Genomic DNA, 23,281 nt, shown 5'->3' on the forward strand with positions numbered 1-23,281 from the left:
ACAAAATGCTTGTAGGATTTTCATTTGCTCAGTTCATGTATCCAATTTTTCGGGTGACTCACGGTTCCCCTCGGATCCCGCTCCGCCGAGCTCAGATCCACTTTGACACAATTTTCCTATCAGTCTCCATCCGCCGGCTCGGACCAATTTAATTTACTTCAACACAAACTGGTTTTGCAAAGCTCTCAGCTATCCCCCTCATTCGGGCTCGGACCCACTTGATCTACTTCGATTGTGTACAGGAATTAGCTTGACCCGTTGCAGGACCACTTTGATTCACAATCCTCTGTCACTCTTTAGGCACCTCTCAGTTGGATACCTTACGGAAACCTTTGAATGAGCATGCATGCTGTGCCAGACCACTCTGTCTAAGGTATTGTATCCTGATTTCAAAGTTCAATCACTCATCTGTTGTCCAATTTTACTTGCATTGGTTATCACATGCTCGTCATACTCTGTTCGCTTCAACGTTCACCATACAATGTTGCTGCTTGCAACTTTGCTTCAACACAGACTGGTCTGGCAGTGGCCTCCCCAACTCACCGGCTGTGCTGATTTCACTGGCGCTACTTTGTTGTACGAGCCAAGGACTGTACCACGGCAGCAGTCAATTATCCCTGCCTTGATTATCAATGCAGGAGAGCCCCCGGTACCTCCAACACACAATGCAGGATTCTGGAGCCTGGTTTCCTGGTTTTAGGCTTTCTAGTCTCAAGGTTTCGTGAAAGTAACTGTTCCTTGTCGGGAAAAGTCAAGGGCACTTCCTTGCGATATCCTTCGGTTTTGCCATCTTTCGCCTTGTTTTAAACAGCCATCTTGGAACTGCTGCTTCCTCGTGTGCTTTGCCTCGCTCCGAATGTGCTCCTGTGCTCTGCCTTTTATCCGGTGAGGAAATGTAATGGAAGTCAGGTGTGTGTGTGTGTGAAGGTCAGTAATTGCCTCACCCTGCTTGACTATCATATTGGGACATGTCAGGTACACGGCTCGAGTGTTAGTCCGTTTTCTCCCATAGCGAGCTGTCCCTGAGGGGGGGGGGGGGTGAGTTCCTAAATATCCTGGGTAGGATGGGATAAAGGTGTTAGAGGGAAGGGAATACTGCGTCTCGCCATCCGGTGTCCCACTCCCCGAAGACCCCTCACCCAGGTGATCCTCCACACTGGTAAAAGCGATGGCCGTGTCCTGGCCACCTGGATGACAGATCCACGGGGACTAGCGGGTAAGACACCTTCAGGTGTCTCACATAACGTTTTCTGTCTGATGTTCGGTACCTGGATTGCACCAATTCTACACTGCTGGAGGATTACATCCTTTGATCGGTCAAATACATGGTTTCCATCGAACAATCGATTCAGATCCAGGTCTGCTACTTACTGCGGCATGATTAGGTGTGTAGCCAAGGACTGACCATATAAATCACCAAGGCTGCTGCCGTGGAGCTAATATAAATGAGACTGCAGAGTAGTAAAGTGCAGAGACTGCGAGCCACAATAACATTAGCATTCAACTGGCAGAACCAAAGGATATCAATGATTTATTCACATACAGGGAGGAACATTTCTTCTTCACAAAAGAGCATACAACAGAGAAGAAATCAGAATTGAAGGGAAGCAGTGGGCCTCTGATAATGGGGGTGAGTTCAAGTGTCAGTCTGACCAGGTTGTGGAAGGGAGTAAAGGGAACAGTAAACAGGGACAATACATGGATGGACATACAATTATTAAGGACAACCAACATTACACATTTTTAGGTCAGATAGGAGGTACGGCCAGCTGCGTTAGGGATGTGACCATGATGGATGAAGTGCTACAGTGGAGGCAGAGAAAGTGTGGGACAGAGGCAGGTTAGAGGCAAGGGAAACCTGTTAGCTAGAAAGCAGATGGGAGGTAGGTTTAGAGGGTAACTAGGGGGTGAGGTAATAGGTTTTTAATTTGGTTTTGAACAAATCACTGTGGACTGTTGCGTGGATGTCCGGTGAAGACAATTCCGTGCAAATGAAGCAAGAAGAAAGAAAGAGCATGCGCAGAGGGAGGGCGAGGTGCCACAAGTGCAGGCGAGGAGGCAGAGCAGAGTTTACGAGAAAGCTTGTAGAGTTGGATAGAGGAGAATAGATACAGTAGGGTCTTATCGATTTGTGGACCAGGAGAAGACATTTAAATCTGGCACTGTTTTGCTTTGTCAGCCATCCAGCCTGGTGAGGGTGCGATGAGGTTGGTGTTAAGTGAGAAAGTTCAAAGAAAGTTCTGGTAGCCAAAGTGGATGCTGACACAGTAGTCCAGTTTAGCGAAGACACAAGTATTTAAGATGTTCTTGGCAGTGTTCAAAGGAAGGAGGAGAGTGATTTTCCTAATATTTAGGAGATTGAGGTGTGCCGCTGTTGCAGTTTTGGAGAAGAAAGTAGAGAAGGTGTGAGAAGGGCCATAGATGACGCAGAGGTTTCTAGCTGATCTAGGTCCCAAATAAAAGTAAGCTTGACAAATTATGCGAGCCCCTCTAATGTGAAAACACATGACCAAATAACCTGTTTTCTGGGATGTATGCCACTCAGAAGGGTCTATACCTTTCACAGAGGAGAAATATTCATTTCCATATCAATCTTGTTCGTTCTCACTACAGAGGCTCCCACAATGTTTCATATTTTCAATGCATTGTGTGCCACCCTAAAATATGGTGGGTAATCCAGTCAGACATCTTAATCTGAGACACAGCTTTATCTCACGGATGAGACCCAAAAAGGCAGAAACACTTATCTGGGGTTGCTTTTGGTGCTCTTGTTCGGAGGAGAATTGCCTAGTATTTTGGTGCTGGACTGTCCTGGTGGGCAGGGCCAGACTGATATGCAAATAAATATTTCTTCTCTGTGAAACAGTGGGCTAAAATGTGGTTATAGATGCTCCCATAGAACAGGTTATTTGGCTGTGTTTGTTCTCAGTGGAGGGATACAATTTTGCATACTTGCCCAAATAAAAGTAATTTCACACACTAGTTCAGAGGTTTGTGCAGACCCACCAATCTTGGACTAGGTGGTTGCTTTAACAATTTGTAATGTTGGGGTAGTTTGAGAATATAGTCTGTACCTCTAGTTCTTTTTTGGTGAGCGGCCGGGCACACCAGTTCATTCCAGCCTCTCGCAGTGGAAACAACCTGAAAAAAACATCAAGTTTAAGATTTTAAATTCAGGTAGTTACATTACTTTGAACCCACAACCACCTAGCAACTGAACCACCAAGATGAATAACACATATTAATATAGAAAAACAAAATATTTGGGCCATTCTTCAACCTAAATCTGACTATAAAACAATGTCTTCTGGCTATATATTTCTCACAATGAAGATTACCCAGGCTTACAGCACAGGGAGTCATGATTCTATTAAAGGCACGAAGGAGAGCATTATGTTACAACTTCTTTATTCTCACTCTTTAGCAGATTTAAATCTTTAAACTTTTCCTCTCTAAATATTTTTAGAAATTTGTTTTTGATTAGGGTACTACAAATCTTTGTTATTCCTTGAATCCCAGGCAGGCTCCAGAGTCTCCTGACACCCAGCAGGCCAACAGGGGAAGGCTCTCAGTACCTCTCAGAGGGTGACATCTCCCAGCAGGGTCTGTGAGCATGTCCTGAGGAAGAGCTTGAGGCAAATCTCAGTAAAGTTCCATCAGAACTGGAATCCACACTTGTGACTTCCAAGTGGGAGCCATTATCACCACCTCCACTTTATCCCTGCAAATCTTTTCTTGTACTCGGCTCAGCATTACGAACGGTGGAAAGGCGTACTGAAGATCCCCTTGCCAGTCGTGCAAGAAGGCCTCCGTGACCAGCGCGTCTTGGTCTCGTCTCCAGCTGTAGAAACTGGGTATCTGGGCGGTCAATCTGGAGACAAACACGTCAATGCTCATGAGACCCCAGATGAGTTCTAACGGATGAAAAACTTCCTCGCCAGCTTCCAGTCGCTAACATCGGTCAGATACCGGGAGTTCCAATCTACTACTACGTTCAGGGTCCCTGGTAAGTACTCAGCCCTTGACTGATATTCTGTATTCTAAGCAATGGTGCCAGAAGTCCTTCACTAATTCCTCCAGTAATCTAGACCTTGTGCCTGCTAAATGATGTATGTAGAGAACTGCTGACACATTGTCCAATTTCAGAAGCATGCTGCAGTTAACTTAAACTCTTGTGAAAACTTTAATGGTGAACGACCCAGCTAACAGATCAAGACAATTGATAGAGATCCAATTCCATCGGGGCACAGTTTCCGCCTGTCTACTGATCTGCACCTGGCTGCCCAACCTGCCCTGCTGGCGTCCGACTATATGACCAGTTCTGGGACGTCCCTGATGTTAGGTAAGAATTGATGTAGGCGCACTGTGTGAGACTACACAACACTTATATGCTTGGTATTAGGTAACCCACCTTTTGGTATAGGTCTGTACTACACAAGTTGGTAGTGTGACTGAGCAGCCAGGCCTATCTCAAGAGGGGTAAATGTGAGCAGTACAAATGAAATCCGCAAATACAAGTAGCCAAGTACTTAAGGTTTCAGTTATAAGACATGCATTACTTACCGTAAAAGCATTTCTGATGGTTGTATCTCTTTAGATTCACATGCTGTGCATGTGGTCGACATCCAGTGGTAAGCGCAGAGTATTGCATCTTGTCTTTCGAGAATCGAAAGGGGACGTCGACAAGGGCGTGCCTGTAACACTATCCCTACGTGACGTGTAGTGTACCCAAGATCCCTCACGCATCGAGGTCCCTCCGATTGTATTTTTTCTGCCAAGAGGGAGTCTTGTGACTATCGTGAGTGAGTACAGAAAAGAGAGAGAAAGTGGTAAAACGTCTATGTTCCTTCCATCCGAGCGGAGAGGAAGGGTGGGCGCATGTAAATCTAAGCTGATACAACCATCAGAAATGCTTTTACGGTAATGAATGCATATTTTCTGATGTTTGTTAATCTGCTTATGATATGATATGGCATTTATAACGCGCCTATACACAAGTGTTTCAAGGCGCGACGAGGCAAGGGAGGGAAAAACAGTGGAAGACAGACAACGATCCTACTAGGCAAGGTGTCATTCAGATCGCGCAAGTGCAAGGGTAGGGAGAAAGGAAAGAGTGCGAGGGGAAGGGAGAGGGGAAAGTGCAGTGCAGTACATGGAAGAAGAATAAATATGATAAATAAAACATGGTGGCAAGTGCAAGGTAAGAGCAGGCATAAGTGCAGGTAAGGGGACTGAAGGTATTTCAGAACCAGTCCCCAAGTGCAGGGGGTTGCCATGGAGGCAGGGCAGGTGAGCAAAAGGCGGGACCTGGCCCCAGGATCAGAAAGGGTGGCCAGGTAACCGGTGCAGAATCGGCAGGGAATTTCAGCAGGGGAGAGAGGCAGAGAAAGCGGAAGCAAAGAGGAAGGTTTTGAGGTGTTTCCAGAACCAGAGAGAACCTCGAGTTTCAGGGAGGCAGGAAGGCTGTTCCAGAGGGAGGCCTCAGCCGAGGAGAGAGATCGACCACCAACTCGTTGCTTGGAGAAGTGTCTAACCCTGAGGGAGTTGGAGGCAGATGAGCGAAGAGCCCGGGAAGGAAGGTATTTAGGAAGAAAGAGTTTAAGGTAGTGAGGTCCTAGGCCCCAGAAGGCCCTGTGGATAATGCAGAGGGTTTTGAACTTAATCCTTGCAGCCACTGGGAGCCAGTGCAGGGATTTCAGTCCTGGAGAGATACGATCCCTGGGCTTGAGGCCAAGGACAAGTCTCGCAGTCCTGTTTTGGATAAGTTGCAAAGGGCGGAGAGTAGAGGCAGGCAGATTTAGATAGTGGCTGTTGCAGTAGTCCAGCTTAGAGAGAACTAGGGCTCTGGAGAAGGTGAGCTTCTGGGGGAAGAAGAGGAGAGGGAGAATACCTCTGAGGAGGTGCAGCTGGTAGTGTGACTTCTTAGAGACGTCGGAGATGTGAGGAGAGAAGGAGAGTGTGGAGTCGAAGATGACCCTGAGGTTTTTAGCCTTGCAGGTGGGAGCAGGAAGAGGGCCAAGAGAGGCCGGCCAGAGAGCTGAAGGGAAGGAGGGAGAGGGTGTGCCGATGAGTAGAATCTCGGTCTTATTGGCATTAAGGCAGAGGTCATTGGCGGCACACCACTCCTGGATAGCAGACAGGCAGTCAGAGATGAGGGAAGGAGAGAAGGAGGCCGAGGGTAGCCTGAAAATGAGCTGGGTATCATCCGCATAGCACTGAAAATTGGGGCAGAGGGCACCGATGCGGGGGGCAAGGAGTGCCAGGTATTGGTTGAACAGCCAAGGAGAGAGGTTAGAGCCCTTGGGGACGCCACAGGTAGAGAAAAAGATATCGGAGAGGAAGGACCCAAGTTGGACCTGGGAGGGTCGGTCAGAGAGGAAAGAAGTCAGCCACGCCAGAGCCTGTCCAGTGATACCCAGGTTATCACGGAGATGGTTGAGCGGGATGGCGTGGTTGACAGTGTCAAAGGCAGAAGAGAGATCAAGCAAGATAAGGACACACAGGGTATTGGAGTCAAGGTTGGAGAGAAGGTCTTCACGGATGTTCAGGAGAGCAGTTTCCGTGCTTCTAGCAGCCCTGAAGCCAGACTGATGGTCATGGAGACAACCAACAGATTCGGTGTGGAGATCAAGATGGGAGATGACCAGTTTCTCCAGGAGCTTGCCCAGGAAGGGAGTGATGGAGATTGGGCGATAGTTAGCCGGACAGGAGGGGTCAGCATAGGGTTTCTTAAGAAGAGGGTGCACAAGGGAGTGCTTCAGGGGGGATGGGAAGACTCCAGTGGCGAAGGAGTGATTGCAGAAATCAGCCATGGCAGGAGCCAGGGAGTCGACGTGGTCCTTGATAGTTTTGGAGGAACAGGGGTGAACCTGTTTTGACGAGACTTTCATAGATCGGACTTGTCGAGAAACTGTGTCTGCGGAAAAAGGGTGAAAGGAAGAGAGGGAGGGAGGGGTGGCAGCCAAAGGGCCAGAGGAAGAGCAGGGGATAGAGGGAGGTAGTTGATAGGCGGAGAGTGAGGACAGGATGTCCTGAGTTTTGGAAATGAAGTGAGAAGCCAGTGCCGTGCAGAGGGCCTGGGAGGGGACAAGAGAGGTAGAGACTGCAGCAGGATTGGCCAGTTCCTTGCAGATTTTAAAGAGTTCAGCCGAGTTGTTAGATGCTGCAGAGATCCGGGCTTGGATATGGGCTCTCTTCTTGGTGAGAGCGGAGAGCCGGTATTGCCGTTGCAGCAGGCGGCAGGCCAGTTTGTCAGAGGATGCACATGAAGCACGCCATTTCCTCTCGGCCACCCTGCACTTGCGTTTAAGGGTGACGAGATCGGAGTCATACCACGAGTTACACTTGGCTTTGGGCTTCAGGCGGACTCTCATGACAGGGGCAAGGATATCAAGAGTATCAGATATAGCAGAGTGGAGCACGGAGAGGGCTGTGTCAGGGTGGGAGTCAGCCAAAGGGGGAGGTGGAGGTGAGAAGATGGCGGCGAAAGCCTCAACTGATACACGCTTCATGGGTCGAATGACCGCGAAGGTGGGTGGCATTGATGAAGGTGGCTTGGCCTGAGGGGTAGGGAGGGTGAGGTGGGAGGATAGGAAAAAGTGATCACTCCAGGAGAGAGGAGTGGAGAGGGGGATGGAGGGGGTAAGGTCAGAGGAGATCAGAGCATCGAGGTACTGCCCTGTAGAGTGGGTAGGGCCGGAGGGGAGAATGGTTAGTGAAAGAGAGTCGCAGAGGTCACGAAAGTGTCCAGAGGGGGGACAGGAGGCATCCAAGTGGATGTTGAAGTCTCCAAGAAGGAGGAGTTGAGTGGATTGAGGCCAAGAGAGAGGAGGAGAGGTCCGCCCACTCGGAGAGGACGGAGGAAATCTGACCAGGTGGTCGATAGATAGTAGCCATGGTAAGGGAATGGCTAGGGGAGAGAGAGAGCCGGCAGACAAGGCATTCAAAAGAGGAGTAGGTCTGCGTAGGAGTGACGGAGGCAGGAATCCACTCAGGGAAGATAAGGGCAACACCACCACCAGAGCGGTTGGGCCTGGGCACAGAGAGGATCTTGTAGCCGTCAGGTAGAAGCATGTCAAAGCTGGTGACAGAACTGGTCCTGAACCAGGTCTCTGTGAGACCGAGGACATCGAGGTCAAGTTCTTTGAGAAGGTGGCAGATATCAGAGGAATGTTTGACAGCAGAACTAGAGCGTTCATCAAAGAGGTGAAGGTTGGCCTGAGGGCCTTGGACCAAGACGGTCCCATTAGAGTAAACATTAATGATGACCTTGGAGGAGTGGAAGGAGGCCAAGAGGACATCCCAACGGGTACCACCATTAATGGGAGAAGAGGAGAAAGGAGCGAGCACAGAGACCAAATGAAGGGTCCATAGATCAGATGAAGGCACGACAAAGAGGATGTCGGTGAGAGTTTCCTTGAAGGAGGCACTGGTGTAGGTGTCAGCGATAGGGAGGCCTGGAATGGAGTCCAGGATGTCCTTTTTAAACTTTTTCATACCAGATTTAGTAAGGAGAGCAGGATACTCAATAGAGAAGCAATTAGAGAAGATAGGAGAGATAGAGAGCACCATATAGTAGGGATAGGAGAGGCAGGAGGTGGGGGGAGAGGGGAAGACACAGGAGAGAGCAGGCAGACAAGATAGTGGGTGGCAATCGAGTAACGCAGGAAAAACAGACTCTCAGGTTTAAAGAGCTCCAATTCTCAAAATAAACCAGGGGGAAGCCACCTAAGTGTGAGAATCCTAAAAAGGGGAGAAAAGGCCTAGTTTCACAGTGCAATTTTAAATACTGCCACAGTGCGTATTAACAAAAAGGGGGAAAAGGCACAACTGTGTCAATGTGTCTGAGGAGGGGTAGGCAGGGAGGCGAGTGGGACAAATCAATGGATACTGGCAGGAAACAGGCATCCCCTGCGGACACCTGCAGACACAAAACAGAAGCCGCAGCCGAGGGAGCCGCCCTTTGCCTAAGTGGCCCTTAACCGTGGGGGCTGCCCAGGAGGGTCAGTATAAGACACAAAGTGCACCCAAGGGGGGGGTGGGGTTCAGGAGGCGGGAGGGAGGAGGGCACCAGGAAGAGGATGCAAGGGGAGGGGGGGGAGGAAGAAAACACAACGCGCGCTCGGAGCGCAATACAAATATGCAAAGATTACTCACACGAGGCCCCGATGGACCGGCATGGTTTCTAAACCTGCAACTGGGCTGCCCGGCGAGCTGCTCTCACCCACAACGTTCAAACAAAGAGGGGAGTGGGGAGAGCAGCCGTCGGGTAGTCCAGTGGGACACCTGAGGTAACCAATCAGAAGGGGGGGTGCACTCCCCCCCCTCTGATTGGTTAAGGACTTAGAATCACGTGCTGTGCATAGACTAGCGAGCAGCACCGGGAGTTGGAGGCGGGTTGTGAGAAGGTACAATAGTGAAAAGATGTCTTAGTACTGCCTGTCCCACCTGAGAATCAGACCTAGAATGAGTGTCTAGGCAATAATGTTTTGTAAAGGTGTGGACAGAACTCCAGGTTGCCGCTTTGCAAATGGACTCGAGAGGAACATTTGCAATGAATGCTATGGATGCTCCAGTGCCTCGAGTGGAATGTGCTCTAGGCTTGAAGGGCAGTTCTCTCTTAGCAAGAGTGTATCAGAGTGTAATGCATTTGACAATCCACCTAGCTATGGTGGATTTGGAGACTGCGTCTCCCTCTCTTCATGCCGCCACTTGAAGCGAAAAACAGATGGGCACATCTCCATCAGATGAGCGAACCAGGGTTGGCGGGCCCACATGGGGTCCTCCAGTATCATTGTGACTGTTTCCTGGTGCCTCTTGTGCACAGTCTTGTTGAGAAGGGGAGTCGGGGTGGGGGGGGGGTGGGGGAGCATAGACAAATTTCCCTGACCTTGTTATCCAGAGTCTGTTCCCCTTGTAACGGTTCTGGGGGTACCTGGAGGCGTAATCTTGGCATTGAGCATTCTCCAGAGTTGCAAACAGATCTATCTCTGGGAAGACCCATTCTGCGAAAACGTTGGAGATGATGTCTTCTTGTAATCGCCATTCGTACTCCCTGGGCAACGGAAAGTCTCTGCTGAGTACGTCTGCCAGAAGATTGAGTTTCCCTGGAACATGTTGTGATAACAGGAACATGTTGCGTTTGAGAGCCCACTTCTAAATGTTCTGGGACAGTTTGGACAGCCCTGGAGAATGAGTGCCCCCTTGTTTGTTCAGATAGTACATGGCCGTGGTGCTGTCTGTGATGATCAGGATCGTCTTCCCCTGCAGTTGTGTCTAGAAAGCCTTCAGGGCTTTGAACATTGCCAATAGTTCCAATAGGTTTATGTGATTGGATGCTACATCTGATGACCAAACTCTGTGCACTGTTTGTTGAAGCAGGTGAGCTCCCCACCCTGTAAGAGACGCGTCTGTGGTTAGAGTGGCTTCCACTGCGGGGGTGGTAAAGGATTTCCCTTTCAAGAGGTTCTCCCTCGACCACCACTGGAGCGAGAGAACGAGGGCCGGCGAGACGACCACTAGATCATCCAACTGTCCGCTGGCCTGACACCACTGGCTGTTGAGCCACTCTTGCATTGGGCGCATGCGCAGGAGCGTGTGAGGAACCAAGTAGATACATGATGCCATCATTCCTAGCAGTCGCATAGCTTTGCGTACAGTCACCTCTCAACTGGCTACATACTGAGGGATCTGAAACCACACGTTTTGGACCCTCTCGTTGGAGGGAAAGATAAGGCCATCCTTTGTTCGAATTAGAGCCCCTAGGAACTGTTTGACCTGCCTGGGGTCTAGGCTGGATTTCTTCTCGTTGATAGAGAATCCCAGACTGAATAAAAGATCCATCGTCTTTTGGGTATTTGACAGACATGTTTCGTAAGAGTCCCCCGTTATGAGCCAGTCGTCGAGGTAAGGATAGACCGGGATGGATTGCAGTGCAGATGTGCTGCTGCCACCGCTAGTACTTTTGTAAATACCCTTGGTGCAGATGCTATGCCGAAGGGTAGTACTTTGAACTGATAATGCTTGTCCTGTATCATCAATCTGAGGTATTTTCTGTTCGCTGGCAACATTGAAATATGAAGTATGCATCTTTCATGTCCAGTGTTGCCATGTAATACCTCTGCGATAGCAGTGGAATTACTTCCTGTAGTGTGACCATGCAGAACTTTTGTGGCTTTACAAACTTGTTCGCTGGGCGCACATCTAAAACAGGGCGCATGGTTAGATCCTTTTTGGGTACAAGGAAGTACACTGAATAAATACCTTCTTTTACCTGTGCCAGAGGTACAATTTCTATGGCTCCTTTCTCCTGTAGTGTTTCGACTTCCTACAGAAGAATGCAAAGACGGTCTGGTGTCAGTCTTGCTCGTGGAGGTCTGAATGTTGGGGACCGGTTGAACTCTATACAGTACCCGTGGGCCATGATCTTCAGCACCCACTGGTCTGTAGTCATCTCCTGCCATGCCTGAAGAAATGAGGTCAGCCACCCCCGACCAGGGAGGCATGAGAGGGGAACCGAATCTTTGGGTCATTTTGAACCTGAGGCCGGGGAGCCTCTGGGGGTAGAGATCCAGCCTCTACCTTTGCTACGGCGTTGACCCCTTTGGGGATATGGGGTGGTGTATCCGCTATTTCCCTGTGTAGAATTCCAATTGTTTCCCGATGAGTATTGTTGTTGAGGGAAGTGTTGGCCACGAAAAAAGCCGTTTGGACCCATACCCTCTTCTTGTAGAGAGTCTTTGTGTAATGTGGTCCAGTGTTTTTAAGGTGTCCAGCCTTTCCATGCAGTTCTCAAACTTTTCTCTAGTCCAAACCGAGGACCTAGAATGGTCTAGCAGGTGGAAAGATGTCTTGATCACGTTCATCAATCGAAAAGTGTCGAGATTTTTGTCTCATCGTCGTAAATAGTCCTTCTCTGCCCTCCGAGAACTCCTCCTGGGGTACTGACAGAGGTGAGACATCTCTGTGCTTCTCCTTTGACTTATGGGTGGGTTCCAGTACCTCCCTTAGGCCATCCTTGGACCTCAACGGATCCTTTGGCCTTTCCGTGGGCCTCCGCGCATCTGAGAATCGGCAGTGACAATCCTGGCTAAGCTGCCGGCGACATCCTCCGTGGTGTGGAGGCGCGTAGCTTCAGCCTGCGACTGCGAGGGGGTTCTCTTCGCCGGTGTCGAGGCCTTGTCTTCTGCGACCGCCTTCTTCGGCGGAACCGGAACCCTATCGTCGTAGGACGCCTTCTTGCGATGCGTCTCGGAGGAACCTGATATATTGGGGGTAGCGCCCTTTGTTTTAGATGGCCCGGTCGCTAGGTGCAATTGCGGCTGCGGGGAGGGCTGCGGATCCTGACGGTCGGCAGGTGCCACCGGAGCTTCCGGTGTACCGGTTGGCACTGAAGTCTTCTTCGACCTGGCCGAAGATTGACTTGAGGTTGTGTGCTTTGTGCTGTGTACCTGTTCGTCTTTGTCGCTGGGGTGCGACTTCACATAGCAGTGCCTAAACCGTGCCTAACGGGACCATGGACAGACAATTCGGAACGCGAGCGTTCCGTCGAAAGGTCAACAACCTCCGGTTCAGAGGCATGATCGTCACTCTCGCCATCGTCACATTCGGTGGCTGCGGCAGCGTGAGAAAATTCAGCTTTCCATAGCCGATGAGGGGTAGAGTGACGAAGACCGAAAAGGGAAAGAGGAAGGAAAGGGAAAGGCATTCTCAATTTGTATGGAAATGTCCACCCAACCCCACTCTCCCTACTGAATAGACCGGCAGCGCCGACTGGATCACCGTCTGTGTAACGCTCACCTGATTCTCGCAGAGGCGCCGGTCTTGACTGGGCGACTACCGTATCTTCAAAAGTGATGTGCACCACCCGGTTGGCTCTTTGGGCTGGACCTCTGTGCACTGTATGCCTGACTCGAAGAGTAAGATGTCTGCAGATAGAAAATATGGGATTAATGAACTGGGGTTATTGGGGTGTCCCTATCTCTTTCCTTTTCTCCTCTCCTGTAGAACCCCAAAGGTTAACGCTCTCACCTTAGGTAAGTGAACGCCGAGCTCTCCATCTGCCTCGGGGCAGGGTGCTGTAACCAGTTTCTTCACTGGATAGGTAGCGCAGGCCTCTTGACTTCAGAGGACTCCTGTCCGTCGTTTACTTCACGAACGGTGAGTTCCGAATATTTCTAATGTCTTTAAAAGTCTTTTGTAATGCTGTCTCTTATTTTGCAGGGTTCCGGCGATGGCGTTTGACTGGCTGAAGTGAGTTGAGGATGGACCCGTATGCGGAATAGAAGCGCCTGGAAGCGCATAAGTAAGCGCTTGTTGCTTGTTTCACGATGCGCACTAACTGTCCTTTTATTTTGCAGGTACCAGTTCGGAGCTGCTGAAGGATGCCGGAATGCCCACTGAGTTCGGCGTGGATGGAGTAATGGCACGTGAGTATTTAACGTTACCCAATGTCTTTAAACGCACCTTCTTCTGTCTTACAGATGCGGGATGCAGCGCCGATGACCTCCGGAGCGCGTGAAGAGTAGGTAAGCCTTTGTCTTTCAGATGCAGGAATGCTGCGCGAGGCGTTGATGACAGCCGATGGACCAGGTAAGAGATGCGCTGTCACTGAAGACCGTAGTGCTAACCTGTTCTTTCTTGTCTTTATAGATGTTGCTGAAGACTGGATTCAGGATGGTAATCCTTTTTCCTTTAGGCCCAGGATCAGATGCAGAAGACACGATGAGCGTTCTGCTGCAGAGGATGCAGAATAACGCAAAGCAAGATTCATCCATCGGGTGTGGTTTAAATAGCCTCCTGTCGTGCTTAGGTATCTCCTTCCACAGCCACGCCTAGGTAAGAAAAGAGTTCCTGCCTTCCAGAAGAGTTCCAGTGTTCTGAACCTAGGGAGTGGCTCCTGCCCCACCCAACAGGAAAAGTAGTCCCAAACAGAAGAGGATCAGGGGTTCAACTGGCAGGTAAGTAAGCAGCATGGTCTGCTGCAGGTAAGTCCACCCAAGCATTATGAGCCCGGCGCTTGCAGCGCTGGGACTGGGCATATTTATGAGCCTGGCGCCACTGGCGCCAGGACAGGGTCCAAAAGGTCCCAATTGGGACTGGCTGGCACTCGGAACCTGGGTTATGGGTCTGCTTCCAAGGGAGTTGGGTAAGTCCTGGCCTTTTGGAAGCAGAGATCATGACAGTATCCCCCCTCAAGGCCCCTCCCAAACCGGGCTTCCCCGGGGGTTTTGGCTTGTCAGGAAATGTTTGATGAAATCTTTTGATTAGACGAGGAGCGTGGACATATTCTGCAGGTTCCCAGGATCTTTCTTGAGGGCCGTAGCCTTTCCAGTCAATTAGGTAAAATAGCTTAGATTTGGAGATCTTGGAGTCTTTTGACTTCAAACTCGAGTTCTCCATCAACTAGGATAGGTTTTGGGGATTTAGTTAGTCGGGTTTGAGGTTGCACGGGTTTTAAAAGAGAGACGTGGAAGACCGGATGTATCTTCATGTGAGGGGGCAAGTCCAACTTGACCGCTACTGGGTTTACTATGGTAGTGATGGAATAGGGACCAAGGTATCTTGGGTTGAATGTGCGTGGTCCTTTTAGAGGTAGATATTTGGTGGATAACCAGACTTGATCTCCTACTTGATATTGGGGGGCTTCCTTCCGATGTTGATCTGCTCCTTTCTTGTATTGTTCCTTAGCTCTTTGAAGGTGAGAAACGGCTTCCTTAAAAGCTTGGTGATTGTAGAGTGCAGGTAGTCTACTGCTGGTGTTCCAAGATCTTGGGGTGGATCCAACTCTGAGGTTCGAGGGTGACAGCCGTATAAAAGAAAAAACGGGGTTTTCCCAGTTCCTGAGTGGACAGAGTTGTTGTAGGCATATTCGGCTATCCAAAGGATATCTTTCCAAGTTTTTTCAGTTTGTTGCAGCGTAAATACTGTTCCAGATTTTGATTGGTCCTCTCGGTTTGTCCGTCGGTTTGAGGGTGGTGACTGGTCGATAATCTCACATCAATTTGAGCCGACCGACAACAACTTCGCCAAAAATGAGAAATAAACTGACTACCTCGATCCGAAATTAGCACTGAAGGAAAACCGTGCAGTCGGACGATGTTTTCGAGAAATTCTCGGGCCAGAGTTGTTGCTGTTGGCAAGCCTTTGAGTAGAATGAAATGCGCCATCTTGGAGAATAAGTCCACGATTAGCAGGATCGTATTGTATCCGGAGCATGGAGGTAGGTCGGTGATGAAGTCCATAGAAAGCGTATGCCAAGGGCGAGGTGGGATGTCAATAGGGCGTAAGAGGCCGGCTGGTCTTTCCTTTTGACTCTTGTTTTGGGCGCATACTCCACAGGACATTATAAAGTCTCTGATATCTTTTTTCCAAGACGGCCACCAGAAGTAGCGCTTGATCTTTTCTGAGGTTTTGGCCATACTGGGATGTCCTTCCATTAGAGACTCGTGATAACAAGAGATCACCTTTTTCTGTAAATCTGTGCTGGGCAGGTATAATCGTTCTTGGAAATACAATAAGTTGTCCTTTACTGTAAAGTCCTTTCCCTGCAGATGCCAATTCTGTATTTCTGCTGGAGTTATAAGTTGCCTGGTTTTATCCTTAATTTCCTCTATGGATTGTGTGGTTATTACACCCAGAATTCTTTGTTCGGGAATGATAGGTACAGGTTTAGGGTTGGTCAAGTGTTCCTCCACTCCCATCCGAGAAAGGGCATCAGCTTTACCGTTTTTTGTACCAGGTCGATAGGTAATTATGAAGTCAAACTCGGCAAAGAATAGTGCCCAACGGAGCTGTCTAGAGGATTGGGCTTTTGCGGTTTTCAAATATTGCAGGTTTCGGTGATCCGTAATCACAGTAACGGTGTGTCGGGCCCCCAGAAGATAATGCCGCCAAGCCTTAAAGGCAGACTTGATAGCCAGAAGTTCCTTATCAGTAATAGTGTAATTGATCTCAGGAGGCGAGAATTTGCGAGACCAGAATGCCACGGGATGTAACTGATTGGTTACTGGGTCCTTCTGTGATAGAACTGCCCCCATGGCAAGGCTCGAAGCAACAGTTTCAACGATGTAGGGGAGTTCGGGGAGAGGATGTTTTAGAATTGGTGCAGAGATAAATTTTGTCTTCAAATTCTGGAAAGCTTGTTCCGCCTCGGTAGACCATTCAAAATGTTTGCTTTTCTTTAACAAGGTGGTGATGGGCTGGACTATTCGAGAGAATTCGGGGTTAAACCTGCGGTAAAAGTTGGCAAAGCCTAACATGCTTTGAACCCCTTTTACGGAGGATGGTGATGGCCATTTGAGAATTGCATCGACCTTCCTTGAATCCATACGCACTCCGCTAGGTGATCATATGAATCCCAAGAATTCAACTTCAGTCACGTTGAAAACACATTTTTCCAACTTAGCGAAAAGTCTGTGTTGACGCAACCTCTCGAGGACCATTTTCACATGTTTCCGATGTTCAGATTCCGATGAAGAATAAACGAGGATGTCGTCAATGTAAACGACAACACATACATCTATGAGTTCTCTGAGGACATCGTTCATAAAATATTGAAAGGCGGCCGGGGCATTGCAAAGCCCGAAGGGCATGACCTGATATTCAAATACCCCATACTTGGTGCGGAAGGCTGTCTTCCATTCATCGCCCTCTTTTACTCGTACTAAGTGGTAGGCTCCTCTAAGATCCAGCTTTGTATATATGCATGCTCTTCTGACTTGGTCCAGGAGTTCAGGGATTAAAGGTAACGGATATCTATTCTTAACGGTGATCTGGTTCAGGGCGCGGTAATCTATACAAGTTCTAAGATCTCCTTTTTTTGGAACGAAGAACAAAGCTGAAGAAGCAGGGGACTTAGAAGGACGAATAAACCCATTCGCTAGGTATTGATCCAGGTATTGTCGGAGGTGAAGGTTCTCAGGCTCGGTGAGGGCATAAATTCTGCTACACGGAGGAGTAGATCCAGGTATCAGGTCTATCTGGCAGTCATAGGACCTATGAGGAGGTAGAGAGTTAGCCTGATCCTTCCGGAAAACATCTTGGAATTCTAGGTATTTGGGAGGTAACTGGGGAGTCTCCGAAGAAATTGCTGCTAGAGCAACACCAGGTGGAGGGTGATAAGTAGAGACACATTCTGGGAACTGAACCGTTCTTGCTCGACAATCGATCCGAGGATTGTATTTCTCTAACCAAGGTATCCCTAGAATAATCTGGAACTGAGGGGCCTTGATCACATCGAACACGATCTTCTCATGGTGTCCATCTTGACTTACTAGCGTCACTTCTTGAGTGGTATGCGTTACTGGTCCGGAGGCTATCTCCGTACCATCCACCGTAGTAATGACGTCCTTTACAGCCTTGGGACAAAGAGTTAGATTCATCCTCAAAACCATTTCCTGATCCACATAATTGCCGATGGCACCGCTGTCGACGTAAGCTTCAATCGCATGTAATCGATCCGGATGATCGGGGCTAATGAGGACCATAGGTATCACGAAATGCGAGGTCACGGAACTGGTTTTAACGCTCGGCAAGAGGACCTCTATTCTTGTCGGGCGAGGTCGTTTCCCTGCTCAGAGTTTGTGACCTTGGTAACTGCAGCTCCTACCGCCTTCTTGGCTGGTTTCACCGGACAGTCTCGAAGAAAGTGCCCTGAGTTTCCGCAATAGAGGCATAATTGCAACTGTTTTCTCCTTTCCCGCTCCTTTTGTGTTAGTGGTCCTTTCAGGCCCCCTATTTGCATGGGTTCCCCGGAGTCTACTCCTTTGGAAGGAGTTGGTGGTTTGGAAAATACTCGAGCATCAAACTTGGAACGATCGGCCTTCCTGTTCTGCAGTCTGTGATCTATTTGAACGACTAAGTCTATATAATCCGAACAGTCTTGTGGGGGATTCACTACTTGGGCTAAAACGTCTTTGAGCTCTCCACGTAGACCTCTATAAAACAGCGTAATCCTTTTGTCCTCAGGCCATTGAGTTTCCACTATTAGTCTGTTGAAAGATGCAATATAAGCCAAAAGGTCTTGATTACCCTGTCGCAACGAAAGAAGCTCATTGTCCAAGGCCTGCCCCTGTGAATGTCTTGCGAACAGTTTTTCCATACTAAGCTGAAAGGCTTGAAAATCATGGAGAACCGGATCATCTTGATTAACTAGAGGGATCGACCAGTCTGCTGCATTGCCACTAAGGTACGAAAGCACAAAAGCTACTTTAGCTTGATCAGTTGGAAAGGCTGCTGGCCGGCATAAAAAATGCTACCGGCACTGATTGATAAATACTGCAAACCTCTTTGGGTCACCAGAAAATCGTTCGGGCGGAGCCAGAGGTACATTCCCAGGTAGGTTGATCTGCACTGGATTCATAGGGGATGTTGAAGGAAGATTTGCCCCTGATGCGGGTAACGGGGTCTGTCCGGCTTGTGACTGTAGCAATTGTCTAGCAAGATCGTCTGTTCGCTCCTTGGAAATAATTAGTTCCCTTCTTAGAGCATTCGTTTCCTGACGAGCTGCATGCACTTCTGCCCTTAGTTCCCCAAGTAACCGGGCTAGGTGGTCGGTATCCGAGGTTTCCATAGCGCCTGGGCGAGAGTTTTGCGGTAGGCTTTGCGTTCTGTAACGCTCACCTGATTCTCGCAGAGGCACCGGTCTTGACTGGGCAACTACCGTATCTTCAAAAGTGATGTGCACCACCCGGTTGGCTCTTTGGGCTGGACCTCTGTGCACTGTATGCCTGACTCGAAGAGTAAGATGTCTGCAGATAGAAAATATGGGATTAATGAACTGGGGTTATTGGGGTGTCCCTATCTCTTTCCTTTTCTCCTCTCCTGTAGAACCCCAAAGGTTAACGCTCTCACCTTAGGTAAGTGAACGCCGAGCTCTCCATCTGCCTCGGGGCAGGGTGCTGTAACCAGTTTCTTCACTGGATAGGTAGCGCAGGCCTCTTGACTTCAGAGGACTCCTGTCCGTCGTTTACTTCACGAACGGTGAGTTGCGAATATTTCTAATGTCTTTAAAAGTCTTTTGTAATGCTGTCTCTTATTTTGCAGGGTTCCGGCGATGGCGGTTGACTGGCTGAAGTGAGTTGAGGATGGACCCGTATGCGGAATAGAAGCGCCTGGAAGCGCGAAAGTAAGCGATTGTTGCTTGCTTCACGATGCGCACTAACTGTCCTTTTATTTTGCAGGTACCAGTTCGGAGCTGCTGAAGGATGCCGGAATGCCCACTGAGTTCGGCGTGGATGGAGTAATGGCACGTGAGTATTTAACGTTACCCAATGTCTTTAAACGCACCTTCTTCTGTCTTACAGATGCGGGTTGCAGCGCCGATGACCTCCGGAGCGCGTGAAGAGTAGGTAAGCCTTTGTCTTTCAGATGCAGGAATGCTGCGCGAGGCGTTGATGACAGCCGATGGACCAGGTAAGAGATGCACTGTCACTGAAGACCGTAGTGCTAACCTGTTCTTTCTTGTCTTTATAGATGTTGCTGAAGACTGGATTCAGGATGGTAAGCCTTTTTCCTTTAGGCCCAGGATCAGATGCAGAAGACACGATGAGCGTTCTGCTGCAGAGGATGCAGAATAACGCAAAGCAAGATTCATCCATCGGGTGTGGTTTAAATAGCCTCCTGTCGTTCTTAGGTGTCTCCTTCCACAGCCACGCCTAGGTAAGAAAAGAGTTCCTGCCTTCCAGAAGAGTTCCAGTGTTCTGAACCTAGGGAGTGGCTCCTGCCCCACCCAACAGGAAAAGTAGTCCCAAACAGAAGAGGATCAGGGGTTCAACTGGCAGGTAAGTAAGCAGCATGGTCTGCTGCAGGTAAGTCCACCCAAGCATTATGAGCCCGGCGCTTGCAGCGCTGGGACTGGGCATATTTATGAGCCTGGTGCCACTGGCGCCAGGACAGGGTCCAAAAGGTCCCAATTGGGACTGGCTGGCACTCGGAACCTGGGTTATGGGTCTGCTTCCAAGGGAGTTGGGTAAGTCCTGGCCTTTTGGAAGCAGAGATCATGACAGTCTGTCGAGTTCTTGAAGGTCTTCGGCGGAGGTCTGTAACAGCCGTTGAAATAAGGGACCGATAGGGTGATATGGATATTTTATAGAATTGTTCGACCAAAGGTCGATGGGACAATAAGCAAGTCTTTGACGACCTCTGCATCAAAGCGACCAGTATGCGGGGTGGAAAAAAACAATCGGAGGGAACTGGATGAGTGAGGGATCTTGGGTACACTACACGTCACGTAGGGATAGTGTTACAGGCACGCCCATGTCGACGTCCCGTTTCGATTCTCGAAAGACATGATGCAATACTCCGCGGTTACCGCTGGATGTCGGACCATATGCACAGCATGTGATTCTAAGCAGATTAACAAACCTCAGAAATAGTAATTTAATTAACATCAATTTTTAAATACGCGTTCTTTAAAAAGGAAATTTGTGTAACCATGTTAATCTCACTTTTCAGAATCGGAGCAAGTTAGTGTATCATCTTTGGATATGCTTCTTACAAAATTCCTACACCCTGAGGTGACTTCATTCACAGGGACAGTAATTGCATTTATTTATCACACTACTTATATTTTGCAGGTTCTGAGGTTGCAGAAAGGAAAGGTTTAAGGAAGGAAAAGGTTAACCAGGTTCTCAGTAAATGTGAAAGTCAATTGGAACACAGTCTATGGAGCTGAGGCACTTCTTAGATAAAAGTCTTGCACAAAGTTAGAAGCCACTGCAATTCCCAACTGAGAAGAGCACAGCTAAAAGACAATGAGTTAAGTACCCCAAGTCTATACAGTACGTCTGGTTTGAAGAAGGTGGTCCAGTTGGATTCTCTCTTGCTTCAGTAGTGTAGACCCCTTGTTCTTGATCCTCAGTCGTGGGGAGTGTGGGACTTGGGAGTTTGTCTGCAGCTACGTGCTCTTTTCGGTTCAGCACGCGGATTCAGTGCTTGGTACCCTGTACCCAGCCCTGTCGCGGATCCCGGATACTAGTTGGGCTTCCTTCACTCTTTGGGTCCTGCACTCTGGTGAGCGGACTCCATCAGTGGTCGTCCTGCTTCTGGAGGGTCCTTCGGAGACACCTGGAGCTTCAGCTCTCCTGAACATCCGTGAGAACCTGCTCTCGAACCTCGACTCCAACACTCCGTGTGTTCTCATTCTGCTCGATCTCTCTTCTGCCTTTGACACTGTCAACCATGCCATCCTGGTCAACCGTCTCCGTGATAACCTGGGTATCACTGGTCAGGCTCTGGCGTGGCTGACCTCTTTCCTTTCCAATCGACCCTCCCAGGTCCAACTGGGGTCCTTCCTCTCTGACATCTTCTCTGCCCCAACTTCCAGTGCTATGCGGCCGATACCCAGCTCATTTTCAGGCTACCCTCGGCCTCCTCCTCTCCTTCCCTCATCTCCGACTGTCTGTCTGCTATCCAGGAATGGTGTGCCGCCAATGGCCTCTGCCTTAATGCCAGTAAGACTGAGATTCTACTCATCAGCACACCCACTTCCTCCTTCCCTGCAGCCCTCTGGCCAGCCTCTCTTGGCCTGCTTCCTGCTCCTACTTGCAAGGCAAAAAACCTCGGGGTCATCTTCGACTCCACACTCTCCTTCTCTCCTCATATAACTGACGTCTCTAAGAAGTCTCACTACCAGCTGCACCTCCTCAGAGGTATTCTTCCCTTCCTCTCCTTCCCCCAGAAGCTCACGGTCTCCAGAGCCCTGGTTCTCTCGAAGCTGGACTACTGTAACAGCCTCTATCTTAATCTGCCTGCCTCTACTCACCGCCCTCTGCAACTCATCCAGAACAGGACTGCGAGACTTGTCCTTGGCCTCAAGCCCAGGGACCGTATCTCTCCAGGACTGAAATCTCTACACTGGCTGCGAGGATTAAGTTCAAAACCCTCTGCATTGTCCACAAGGCCTTCTGGGGCCTGGAGCCTAAATACCTTCAACTCTCTCTTCCTAAATATCTTCCATCCCAAGCCCTTCGCTCATCTGTCTCCAACTCCCTCAGGGTCAGCTGCTTCTCGAAGCAACGAGCTGGGGGTAGATCTCTCTCTGCGGCAGGGGCCTCCCTCTGGAACAGCCTTCCTGCCTCCCTGAAACTTGAGGAGAACCATCTTCGGTTCCGGAAGCACCTCAAAACCTTCCTCTTTGCTTCTGCTTTCTCTCTTCCTCTCCCCTGCTAATTCTTCATTGAAACTGCACCGCACCTGGGCCACTCTCACCGACCTCGGTCCTTGGTCCAGCCACTCTCCACTTGCACTGCCTCCCTGGCAACCCCTGCACTGCGGGACTGTCTCTGCATCCCTTACAGCCCCCCCTCCCAGCACTTGTCTGCACTTAACTTGCACTTGCCACCAGCTGGCCCTATTTATTATTTTTTATTCTACTTACCCTGTTCAGCACTTCCCCCCTCTCCCCTTCCCCTTTTTCCCTTCCCCCTACCCCTGCACTTGCGCGATCCGAATGACACCTGGCCTAGTAGGATCGTTGTCTGTCTTTCTCCCCTGTTCCCCCCTCCCCGCCTCGTCGCGCCTTGAAACACTTGTGTATAGGCGCATTACAAATGCCATATCATATCATATCTAGCCAGATGTCAGACGTTTCACTCGACTACGGATTACTCAACCCCAGACATTCGGTTCCTGCAGCAATGAAGAAGTACTGCAAGTCGGGGAAGTTGGTCCAGTTGAGTTAGACTCTGGGTTAATTGGTCCCACTAACCCAAGGGAAGAAGTCGTCCCTTACGGAGCTTCTCTGTCGAATTGAAAAAGCAGTTTCAGCACAGCAGCAGGGCTTCAACGGGCAATGCAAAGGTCCAGGAGGATGCAGCAAGCTTTGTTCACGGTTTGTCGGGTGTTTCTCTCAGTGGCTGACTGTGCCTCTATTCCCAAAACCCTCGCCTTTTAAGCAGGTTTCTCCCATTCATGCACAGCAGGACAGCCAGAGAGCCAATAAGGACTGGTTGCAATCATGCATTCCTAGAGACAAAAGAAAGGGAAGTTTCGGGACCCTCCCTCACATCCTGTCTTTCCAGACACACTGGAGCCAGAGGCAGGCTTCAGGCCTGAAGCTCTCTTAAGGAAAGACAAACAAAGGGCTCAAATCTGTTTCGGCGCACAGACTAAAACCCAAGAAAGACCTCACAAACAGAAAATGGCAAAAAAAGAAGTCAGGAGCCATTTGAACAAAATGATCACCCATGGGAGCTGTACTGCAGCAAAGGGTTCAGTCTCCGGTAAATAAAAGCACAATGGTAGGAAAAATAAACCACTGCCACCAGCCATTTAAAGTAGG

At 49.4% G+C, this 23,281-nt stretch overlaps 1 protein-coding gene across 4 annotated transcripts in view; it reads right to left on the reverse strand.

The window, feature by feature from the left end:
* The window catches only part of OGFR (opioid growth factor receptor), a 227,014-nt gene that overhangs the window by 77,917 nt on the left and 125,816 nt on the right, over window positions 1–23,281 (reverse strand). For all 4 annotated transcript variants that reach the window (XM_069650775.1, XM_069650774.1, XM_069650773.1 and 1 more), the window contains one exon: window positions 3,075–3,141. In XM_069650775.1, coding sequence (XP_069506876.1) covers window positions 3,075–3,141 — 67 coding nt within the window. The remainder of the gene's footprint in view (window positions 1–3,074; window positions 3,142–23,281) is intronic.

Source organism: Ambystoma mexicanum, chromosome 3p (assembly GCF_040938575.1).
Source record: "Ambystoma mexicanum isolate Mex_15411 chromosome 3p, UKY_AmexF1_1, whole genome shotgun sequence".
NCBI classification, from domain to species: Eukaryota; Metazoa; Chordata; class Amphibia; order Caudata; family Ambystomatidae; genus Ambystoma; species Ambystoma mexicanum.